This window comes from Pinus tabuliformis, chromosome 6, assembly GCF_031772625.1.
Source record: "Pinus tabuliformis cultivar Carrire ecotype Pingquan chromosome 6, CPIR1, whole genome shotgun sequence".
Lineage (NCBI taxonomy): Eukaryota > Viridiplantae > Streptophyta > Pinopsida > Pinales > Pinaceae > Pinus > Pinus tabuliformis.
This window is the reverse complement of record NC_142292.1, coordinates 1895126721-1895138860: the sequence shown is the minus strand read 5'-3', so window position 1 is coordinate 1895138860 and position 12140 is coordinate 1895126721. Positions and strand designations below refer to the sequence as shown.

The window sequence follows — 12140 nt, the reverse complement described above, 5'->3', positions numbered from 1 at the left end:
ACCAGAGATATCTTGAAACTATGAAAATTATACAAATATCACCGAGTCCTTCTATATTTAGCCCAAATCCTCTAATATTTTGAAGAAATCCCTCGACTGCTGCAAAAACTATCAGCTGCTAAATATCTTCAAGCTACACAAAGAAAATCCTGCAGATTAAGGAAAAATGCAGGGCAAGCGCTGGTGGCTTAATGAGCAGACTATTGCAACTGTGGCACTTTTCATTGCATCCACAACAAATATTTTAGTTCCAAAATATGGCGGCAAGATTATTGATATTTTAGCAGAGATTTGAGAACGGAAGAAGAGAAAGCAGATGCTTTTAATACCATCAAAAACACTCTTGTGGAAATTCTTCTTATAATCTTAATTGGTTCATTTGCTACTGCACTGCGTGGATGGTGGTTTTATTATCAAGTGAGCGTGTTGTTGCTCGACTGAGAAAAGATTTATTTCGACATCTTATTAACCAAGAGATCGCATTCTTTGATGTCACACGAACTGGGGAACTTCTTAGTCGTCTTTCAGAAGATACAAATTATTAAAAATGCAGCAACAATGAATCTCTCAGAGGATCTCCGCAATCTCACAACTGCATTGATAGGCCTTGGCTTTATGTTTCAAAAATATAACTGAACCATCCATTAAACTGTTGCAACAACGATATACTCTGATTGTGCTATATCAGAGAGCGAGTAACTTGTCAAAAAATAAGTGTCATAAAACTGACTATCAAACCAAGAGTAATGAGGGCTATCATGAAGCAATATTCTCCTGGCTTGACCAGATTCAAGGCTTTCGGAATAATTAAAACAAATTTTAAGCTCCAGCCCCGGGATTATTGAACATGATTAACCAAATATTAAAAGCCTTGTAAATGCCCGCATCAACATTTGAGGATAGCCAGCAGTGATAATGCACATTGATCGTGGATTGAAGGCCTTTCGGATGGTTATAAAGAATTCGATACCTGATTCACCTTCAAAATTCCTTGAAGCACCATGCTGAGAAGTATCCACTAGGCCGAGGTCTATATGTTGGACAGCAAAGACCCGAAAATCAACAGTACTCACCAGAGATGAAGAGATCAATTCAGACAGATCAATAACGTCTGCTATAGAAACGTACCTTGAACTTTGCATGAGGTGGATGACATGATCCCATACAGAATTCTGAAGTTCATGTGCAGGCTGAACTCTGAATTTGGGGCAGCTTCCCAGGGCCACATCGTGGTGATCCAAAATTGGTGGAATGATAAGAGTTCTGTTGAGGATCACTGCTATAATTAGTGCATTCTTCAGCTCTCCTACTTGGTTGCTAAACCCACTGTGTGGGGCAAACTACATGTATTTCTCCGCCTTGGGAAGACCTTTCAAGGAATCAGGTGTAGGCCTGTTCTCGTTTTGGGTGCTGCATTTCTTTATAGTTCCAGATCACAGATCCATGGTATATAGTTAGACCAACGTGGAGAAGTGAGGCTTGAGAGCCAGCTCGATATGATGCTGCATAATTCTTCAATTTGTTGCCAAACGTGTCATTCAACAAACTGCAACTAATCTACCATCTAGCATCAGTTTGGTGGCGTTGCGCAGCGGTTCATGAATTCACCTCTAAGCAGTCCCTCTGAATCTCGCCGCAGTGCAAGGTGCGTGAAGCCAAGAGATTCCCGAGATTTATCATGGAATCGGCAAAGCTGGAAAAGAACGCCTTTACACGCCCGTTCTATGCTTTGACATGAACAACGCTCTGGTACTTATGAACTCCTGTATGGAGCGAGCACAGATGCCAAACCACCGCAGAGAACACATTTACATGAAGGAATCAGAAACCTTGGTCTTCGCTTGGCATGGTTGAACAGAGGAATCGTTTTGATACCAACAGCGCTCGGAACACTACACCATCAACCTCAAAATCTGAGGTGTTTTCTACGGTTGCTGATGGTCAGACAAGTGTTGAAATCAATGTTTTGCAAGGTGAACGAGAATTTGTCAAGGACAACAAGTCGCTTGGGAATTTTCGATTGGATGGAATTCCTCCTGCTCCAGGAGGTGTCCCTCAAATAGAGGTGAAGTTTGATATTGATGCAAACGGTATTCTTTCAGTCGCTGTTGTGGACAAAGGCACTCAAAAGAAGCAGGATATAACAATTACCGGTGCTAGCACCTTGCCAACTTATGAGGTTGAAAAAATGGTGAAAGAGGCTAAGAGATTTTCTAAAGAAGACAAAGAAAAGAGACAAGCTATTGATACAAAGAGAAGCAGTTGAAGGAACTCGCTAGATCTTCAACCACGAAACAACAAATCTTGTGCACATTGTACACGGCACTAATAAAGGCTCGCACCACATCGATTCTGTCAAATAACTGAATGGCCCCGTCTCCACATAACAAACGTTCTTCTATACTGTCTCCAGAAGGTCCGGTTCAGGAATCAAACGCCCTCCGGGGAAAAATTACAGAAGGTTTATTACTCACTGATTTATGTAGCATGCGAATTATATACCATTCAGGTGCAACGCATATACCAAAGCATTCAATAAAAACTGTTGATATTCCACAGCGTATAACATTTCAATAAGCGCACAACAGTTCATATTCCATTCAACATTCAATAAACCATTCAATGAACCAAACGATGATTCCACTGGACAACGTTACACATACCATTCAATATCGAACCATAACGCATTCAACAGGAGCAGTTCAGGCATTCAAGCCAGGCAGTCAGAGAGCGCAGAGATACCATGTCAGAGGAATATCATACACAGAGCGTAGGGATGGCAGATAGAGGTCAGGTAACATTTATCTAACAAACCAGGACGTGTCAGAGTGCTCAAGTAACGTTCAACTAATACAGAATTTCATAATGGAAACGCTGGACGTGCAGGAGTGCTCAGGTAACGTTCAATCATATATAGGCTGAGGAGGCGGTATAGGTCGGGCGTTAACCAAACAGCTCAAGTCATAAAAATTTCGACATTTCACACTCAATCATGCCATTCTCGCAGCAATGCACGCAGTCTGATGCGCTCAGCTTCAATGTTTTAGGTTGTCAGGGGCGTTAGGTAGTCAAGAAAGTTAAACCCTGAGGAAGAAAACAGGCCACACATCATGGCTCTGATACCATGTTAAACACACATGGACAACAAGAAATATGAAAGATAAAACATGCAAGTGCATTTTTTTATTAACATGAGATATACATTTATAGTACAACATGTGACTCTTGGGTTTCAGATCCCAAGGTCTCTTGGACTGCTTTGGTCTATTCGGCTTCCACACTAACCCATTTAGGATTAGGTGTCCAACAACTCAAATAGCATCTAAGCTACTTTGGAGGCCAAGGTAGTCAGATTTGGATGGAAACCATTAAAAAATGTTTGGTTGTAGGAAAGCTAAATTGTCCAACATAGATACTTTGGAAGATTCATCTTACATCTCATGAATACTGAAGTTATTTTTCTATGCCAAGGAATTTTGAATTTCCATTGCTTGAAAATTTCTTTCCAATTCTTAGGAATGTTTGATTATCTTTATTATTTTCGAAGGAAATTTTTGAGACCTCTAAAGTTAAGGAGAGTTGGAAAAATAAATGAGGGATGTATTCCTCCACCTTCTCACACATGAAACATCAGGATGTCCCTTGAATGTTCCTTATTTTAAGATTTTCTACAATCAAAACCTTCTCATGAACCAATTCCTAAAATAATATTTTCATTTTAGGTAGACCATCCTTATTCCAAATTCTTCCCCATAACCTTTCTAGGGGAGGGTGACAAATTTTTGGTATTGACATTTCACATCATATTATTAGTGAGTAAACGCTCTTCATACTTCCCAACCATGTTTTCCAATCCAAACATGTTGTTACTATTAGAGTGAAGCCCTTTAATGAATTTACCAATGTTATATAGTGATATTGGAAATTAGGGGGGATATCAGGACATTGCCAATCAAACTAATGACCATAAGTGTCCCACTTTGAGATGTTAGAAATATTGTTGTATCCATTTGTTTCCATCAAATTAGCAATCTCCTTAACTCTTTCATTCTCATTTAACAATGTTGTTGATGGAATTCAATATTTACATATGCCAATGCGAAATCCCAAATGATCAAGGATAATAGGGTCCATCATTTTACATAATTTCCATATTTTAAATCCCCGATCTATCCAAATTTATCTTTTAGGTCTAATGAGCCCACCTTTATGGAATTATTTGTGAATGAAGGCCTACATCGACCATTCTTTAGAATCTGAGAGAAGACACTAAACTACCTTTGCTCCCAATAACAAATTTATGAGCTCAGATCATTGATCGTTAATACACCAAAGACTTTAGGTTAACACATTATGCTCCAATTAACCAAATGGAATCTATTTTCATTTTTTACCTCGTTTACAAATGATCTTCAATAAAATGCTACCAATTTGATGGATTATTTTCTTTGGGGTGTGTAGACCTCATCCCATAACCTGAAAGAGATGACAACATTGATTTAACTAATACTACCTTCCCTGGTGTGTTTAACAATTGTGTGCCACAAGATTGGATTCTTTCCTTGAATTTTTGCAATACTTCCTCCCAATCATCCGCATTTACTGCTCCTAATGAGATTGTAATTCCTAAATATTAAATGATCTTCTTTAAACTACAACAAGATATTCTAATATCCTTGAAATCTATTCTAACCATGTAGTTGGTATTCCTTTTATTGGTCATACCTCTAGATACATCAAGATAGGAGTCCAAAATCCTTTGAAAGCAATTTACAATTATTATAGAGTTTCCCTCAAAAAGGATCCTTCGTGATTGTTTGATTGATTCCACAACACCTTCTTCCTTCAGATTAGACCTAGATATTCCATTTGTTCCATCATCAAATAGATTGGATGGTGATCAGATTCTCCTTGAGTATTGATTGAAGAATTACAATTCAACCCCCTTATAGGCCAACCACTATCAACTAGAAACTAATCCAATTGGATTCTATATGGCTATTCCCACTCCTATTCATCCTAGTGTGTTTACCTACATTGGGGAGAATGCCCACAAGGTCACACACATTTTTCAATGGTGCTTCATAGGGGAGTCCCAATAAATTATGTTTAGCATTAATAATTACCTATCTTAGATCACAATATTTCCTTAAATGGTAGAGTTGGTTAAGAAGAAAATAATTCCTATGAAATGATTGCTTTATAACCTATTATCAAAATAGTATAAGAGCCTGGCCTTACCCATTTCGGTTATATAGAGACTTAAAGTTGGTTATCAAAACGATGTAGAAACAAAATTGTATATGAACTCTCAAAACATGGAGTTGTTGCACAAAAGGAAACATATACTATTTGAGTAATTCAAAAATGGATACCCCCCAAAATATTATTAATATAATCAAGAAACTTGTACCTAAACTCTATTATTTCAATGTTTATCCATTGTTTCGGATAAGGATGCACTTTCACATTTTATTAATGAAATGGTGAATGCATTACTCTATATGATTTTTGGTTTCTTTGAAGAGGCTACACATGTAATGTTAGGATTTTGAATATCAATTATGTGTGTTTGTGTATAATCCATCTCTTGTATTAAGGATTTGTATATTAAAATGCATTTCCTAATTTTCCATTCTTTTTCCTATTTAAGTTTTGATATGCTGAAATAACTATAATTTTTCTTTTTCAATAGTCATATTAAAAAGAAGACACTCTTAGCTCAATTCTCTTTAAAATTTAATTTATTTTTTTTGTTTTTTTAAGTAATGGGAGTCTTGAGATGACTAGCAAATCTAATATATGGCTTAAGTTGTTCTCACAGTGACCATCTAGGTCATCAAAATCAACGTATCACCCTACCCTCTTCTTTATACTTCATCCACCTTTAAAATTTAAAATATAAAAAAAAAATTATAAACTCCATTTATTAATATAACAAAACTTTGAAAAAACTAATTATCGAGATCTAGTCCATCCACTCATCATTGAAACTCATCTTTAAAAGACATGATATTTAACTACGTTTAATATAATAAACATCCCATCTACTTTCGTGTAAAACAAAGTGTATATACTTTCGAATCAAGACTAAATCATTTTAAAATTCTCTACCTGCTACATAGCTTCCGAGTCGTGTAAAACAAAGTGTATGTACTTTAGAACCAAGACTAAATCATCTTAAAATTCCCTACCTGCTACAGAGCTTCCCAATCATTACTCTAGGATGATATCGGTTTACTTACGATCTTGTATAACGCGGTGCATAGCTAGATGTACAAAGATGTACATCTTCATTATTGCAAGTTCAGATTTGCAATAATAACATTTGAAAAATTAAAAGCAGACCATGGTAGGTATTCATAGGCGCCATTAACATTTAACAATCTTTAGAAAAAATGATGTTCCTTTTAAGGTGCAATCTTAAGAGTATAATGCTCATTTCATACCATCCAAATCATAAAATCCTGTCATCAACTGTTATAGTGCCATGCTATCATGCGTTATTGAAACATTTGATTGAATTGATTGACTGTCTAAAATGCATGCACGATTATAACTCAAAATCTGAAGTTCCGAATCAAAGTAGTCAACAGAATTTACATCCGGAGTAAATAACGAATACTTATTCTAAATCCAAAACGATGTACAATAACGAATATCCAATGAGTATGGTGGCCATCCACTCTGTCAGGCCAGACCAAGAGTGGAATCAGAGAACAAAATACGAAAGAGAGAAACAATCAAGTCATCTAATCGAATCTACTCCAATCAATGCGGATGAAAAGAATGTTAAATACATCTTAAAGGAGGAAGACGCCTCCAGTAAGCAAGGCAGCTCCGAAGATAGCCATATTCTCCAAACTCGTTGTAGAGACAGCTCCGCTGCTGGCACTCGGTGGTGAAGCGGTGGCTGGGCCATGAGCCGAGGGGCTAAATGCTGGAGTTTGAGCTGTGGGAGAGGAAGCTGAGTTTGATGGGGTACCGACTTTAGGAGGAGGAGAGACGGGAGAAGAAACAGGCGGTGAAGTCGCAGGAGGAGACGCTGGTGATGGCGCTGGGGCGGATTGAACCGGCGACGACTTGGGTGCTGCTGCTCTGGGGGAAGGTGCGGGTGCGGGCGCTGCCATAGAGGCTGAGATCAAAAATAGCAAAGCAAGAATAGAGCAAAAGAGCGCATCGAATCGGTCCATGTCGTCGGGAAGCTGCTGTTGTCAAACTAGTGTCACAGAGACTTTACGGAGTCGATCTCTTTCTCAAATATGAAAAAGCGAAGAAAAATGAGACAGTGAGATTGGGAAGACGTGTGAACCTATTGTGACAGAAAGGGGAGGGGATACGACAATATATATTGTTATTGCAACGTGGTCGGCTCCTAGGAACACGGGGTTCGTTTTCGTGATATGATATGCGGGCCACTTCAACGTTTTTCTATTTACCTAGCTAAGCACATGGCCCGTCGAGTCCTTCGTGGTATTTTTGGAATTCCACTTGTACGAGTTCCCACAAACAACGTGTTAGTTTTTTGGCTGGCGTGTCATGTGTGCGCTGGATTGAGGCCGGAGCCAATGTGTGATCCGATCCACGCTGGACCGACATGTGATCCGAATCATAAAACCCGATTTATTAGAATATGCTAATTTCGTGGGTCCACGACATTCAAAGGAATGATTTCGCGTGAGTTCAAAGCCACACGCGAACAAAAAGTGGTCTTTCAAAGGTGTGTAGAAGTTAACGTAAATTGGAAGTTGTTTGTTGTTGAAGTGGCATGAAAACCTTTTCGAAAGTAAAAGGCCGCTGCTGGTCGTATGATCTTGGAGGCATCGAACGGTTGGGCGACCTGGCAAACGGCTAACGCGAGACTATTCAACGGGAAATTATTGTTAATGGGTCACGAGATATACGAATCAAACGGGCTGATAGTTACGGAATCGACGTGATGGTGAGATATGAAATTTTATTTTGTAGATTATGAAAAAATTGTTTCAATAATAAATTAAAAAGTGAAAGGAATTTCCTTTCGCACAGGATAAACTGAAGTTTATAGGAATTTCTTTTCATATAATGGGTTTGCTCTTACCTTTTTTAAGAGTGATTTATTAAACCAATCTTCTATATTTTCAATTCCCAACTTCTTTCACTTTGTCATGTACAAGTTTTAATTTTCTCGTCATCACTTCGACCAGCAATCTTGCTAGCAACATGCCCTATTCAAAATAACCAAAATCTAATGAAGTAATCTTTGTCATTATTGGAATTTTGGATTGATGAAATATGTGTTTTCAATGTAAAAATGAATTGAGTGCCTTCACATGTCTTTATAGTAACTAGATTGTGTAATAATATCCTATGATATCCTATATTTCCATCAGTACAAAATGATTCCAAGCCCCAAAACCTAAACCATAAACCTTAAACCCAAAATCCTAAACACTAAACCCTAATCATTTTATAACATTTTAAAAAGGGTATTGTAACTTTTATTTAAGTGTTTAATAAAACAATTACTAAGGTGTTATAAACCCGAAACCATGAACCCTCAACCCCAAACCCTAAAAACTAAACTGAAAATCTTAAAACTTAAACCCTAAGCATTTTATAGTGTTATAAACCCTAAACCATAAACCCTAATCCGTAAAGCCTAAACGCAAACGCTTAACTGTAAACGCAAGACCCTAAACCCCAAACCCTAAACATTTAATAACAATTTTAAAAATGTTTTGTAACTTTTATTTAAGTATTTACTAAAAGAATTTACTAAAGTATTATAAACCCTAAACCCTAAACTCTAAACCATAAACCGCTTACCCTAAACCCTAAATCCTAAGCATTTTATAACATTTTAAAAAGTGTTTTGTAACTTTTAGTTAAATGTTTATTAAAATCATTTACTAAAGTGTTATAATCCCTAAACACTAAACTCTAAACCCTAAACCCTACACTTAAAACCCTAAACCCTAAAACCCAAACCCTAAACCCTCAACATTTTATAGCATTTTAAAAACTATTTTGTAACTTTTATTTAAGTGTTTATTAAAATAATTTACTAAAGTGTTATAAACCATAAACCTTAAACCCTGAACCCTAAACCCCATAGGATAAACCCTATACCCTATCAGTTTATAACATTCTAAAAAGTGTTTTGTAACTTTTATTTAAGTGTTTATTAAAAGCATTTACTAAAGTGCTATAAACCTCAAAAACTAAACCTTAAACCCTAAACCCCAAACCACAAAACCCTAAACCCTAAAACCTAAGCATTTTATAAACCTTAAACACTCTACCCTAAACCCTAAACCCCAAACCCTAAACCCTACACCCTAAACCCCAAACCCTAAACCCTAAACCATAAATGTTAAGCATTTTATAACATTTTAAAAAGTGTTTTGTAAATTTATTTAAGTGTTTATTAAAAGCTTTTATGAAAGTGTTATAAACCCTAAACCCTAACCCTAAACCCAAAACAAGAAACCTCAAATCCTTAACTCTAAACCATAAACACTAAGAATTTTATAACATTTTAAAAAACAGTCTATAGCTTTTATTTAAGTGTTTATTAAAAGAATTTACTAAAGTGTTATAAACCCTAAACCCTAAACTCTAAACCCGAAACCCTAAACCCTAAACCCTAAACTCTAAATCCTAAGCATTTTATAACATTTTAAAAATTGTCTTGTAACTTTTATTTAAGTTTTTATTAAAAGCATTTACTAAAGTGTTATAAACCCTAAAACCAAAACCCTAAACCCTAAACCTAAAACCCAAAATCAAAACACAAAAACCTAAACCCTAAAACCTAAGCATTTTATAATAGTTTAAAAAGCGTTTTGGAACTTTTATTTAAGTTTTTATTAAAAGCATTTACTAAGGCCTTATAAACCCTAAACCTTAAATCCCAATGGCCAAACAGTAAACACTAAACCCTAAGCATTTTATGTATTTTTAAAAGGAATTTTGTAACTTTTATTTAAGCCTTGATTAAAACCATTTACTAAAGTCTTATAAACCATAAACCCTAAATGCTAAACCACCCTAAGCACTAAACCCCAATCCCTAAATGTTAAACCCTAAACCTTAATCATTTCATAATATTTTAAAATTATTTCATAACTTTTATGTTTGTTAAAATTATTGACTAAAGCATTATAAACCCTAAACACTAAACCCTAAACTCTAAACCCCAAACCTGAAACCCTAAATCCTAAACCTTAAATCCTAAACTCTAAGCATTTTATAACATTTTAAAAAGTGTTTTGTAACATGTATTTAAATGTTTATTAAAATCATTTACTAAACCCTTATAAACCCTAAACCCCAAACCCTAAACCCTAACCATTTTATAACATTTTAAAAAGTGTTTTTTTAACTTTTATTTAAGTGTTTATTAAAAGAATTTACTAAATCCTTATAAACCCTAAATCCTAAAACATGAACCCTAAACCCTAAACCCCAAATCCCAAACACCAAACCCTAAATACTAATCATTTTATAACATTTTAAAAAGTGTTTCGTAACTTTCATTTAAGTGTTTATTAAAAGCATTTTCTAAAGTGTTATAAACCCTAAACCCTAATTATTTTGTAACATTTTGAAAAGTGTTTTGTAACTTTTATTTAACTTTTTATTAAAATAATTTACTAAATTGTTATAAACCCTAACACCTAAGCCCTGAACCATAAACACCAAACCCTAAACCCTATTCCCTAAACCTTAATCACTTTATAACATTTTAAAAATCATTTTGTAGCTTTTATTTAAGTGTTTATTAAAATAATTTTCTAAAGTGTTATAAAACCTAAACCCTAAGCCCCAAACATTACACCTAAAACCCTAAAACCTAAACCCAATGTATTTTATAACATTTTAAAAAACATTTTCTAAATTTTATTTAGGTGTTTATTATAAGCATTTACTAAAGCGTTATAAACCCTAAACCCTAAACCCCCAAACCCTAAAACCTAAACCCTAATCATTTTATAACATTTTAAAAAGCATTTTAAACATTTATTTAAGTGTTTATTAAAAGAATCTACTAAAGTGTTATAAATCCTAAATCCTAAACCCTAAACCATAAACCCTAAACAATAAATGCTAATTTTTTTCATATTTTAAAACACTTTTTGTAACTTTAGTGTTATAAATCCTAGACCATAAACCCTAAACCCTAAAACTTAAAACCTAAACCATAAACCCAAAACCCTAAATCCCAAACCGTAAACCCCAAACGGTAAACCCTAAACACTACGAATTTTATAACATTTTAGAGAGCGTTCTATAACTTTTATTTAAGTGTTTATTAAAATAATTTACTAAAGTGTTATAAAACCTAAACCCTAAACCCCAAACCCCAAACCCTATATCCTAATGCTTAAAGCCTAAAGGATAAACCCTAAAATCATTTACTAAGGTCTTATAAACCCTAAACCCTAAACCCTAAATCTTGAAAGCATTTACTAAGGTCTTATAAACTCCAAAACCTAAACCCTAAACCCTAAGCCCTAAACTCCAAACCCTAAAACCTAAGGATTTTATGACATTCTAAATTTTTTTTTGTAACTTTTATTTAGGTGTTTAATAAAAGCATTTACGAAAGTTCTATAAACCCTAAACCCCTAATCCCTAAGCCCTTAACCTTAAACCCCAAACCCTAAACCCTAAAAAACCCTAATCCCTAAAAAAACCTAAACCCTAAAAACCTTAGAAAAACCATAAACCATAAAAAACCGTAAACCCTAAAAAATCATAAACCATAAACCCTAAAAAAACCTAAACACTAAGAAAACCCTAAACCCTAAAAAGCCCAAAAAACCCTAAACAGTAAAAACTATTTTTTAACTTTTTTATAAGTGTTTATTAAAGTAATTTATTAAAGCATTATAAACCATAAACCCTAAACCCTAATACCCACACTCCCAAGCTAAACCCTAAACCCTAAACCAAAATCACTTTATAACATTTTAAACACCAAAGCCTAAACCCTAAACCCTAAACCATAAACCCTATAAACTAAACCACAAACCCTAAGCATTTTATAACATTTTTAAAAGTGTTTTGTTACTTTTATTTAAGTGTTTATTAAAAGATTTTACTAAATTGTTATAAACCTTACACCATACACACTAACGTGTTTATTAAAAGAA

At 34.8% G+C, this 12140-nt stretch overlaps 1 protein-coding gene and 1 pseudogene across 1 annotated transcript; one reads left to right on the top strand and one right to left on the bottom strand.

The window, feature by feature from the left end:
- Positions 1-1846: 1846 nt before the first annotated feature.
- Positions 1847-2266, top strand: LOC149266755 (stromal 70 kDa heat shock-related protein, chloroplastic pseudogene; annotated as a pseudogene).
- A 4434-nt stretch (positions 2267-6700) lies between these two features.
- Positions 6701-7254, bottom strand: LOC149266754 (uncharacterized). Its single transcript, XM_089397355.1, has one exon. It carries the CDS (start codon positions 7191-7193, stop codon positions 6804-6806), a length of 390 nt encoding a protein of 129 aa, XP_089253481.1. The 5' UTR covers positions 7194-7254; the 3' UTR covers positions 6701-6803.
- Between the last annotated feature and the right edge of the window lie 4886 nt (positions 7255-12140).

Excerpts from the sequence above, each read along its gene's own strand:
- LOC149266754 (XM_089397355.1), bottom strand. The coding sequence starts at position 7,193 with ATGGACCGATTCGATGCGCTCTTTTGCTCTATTCTTGCTTTGCTATTT.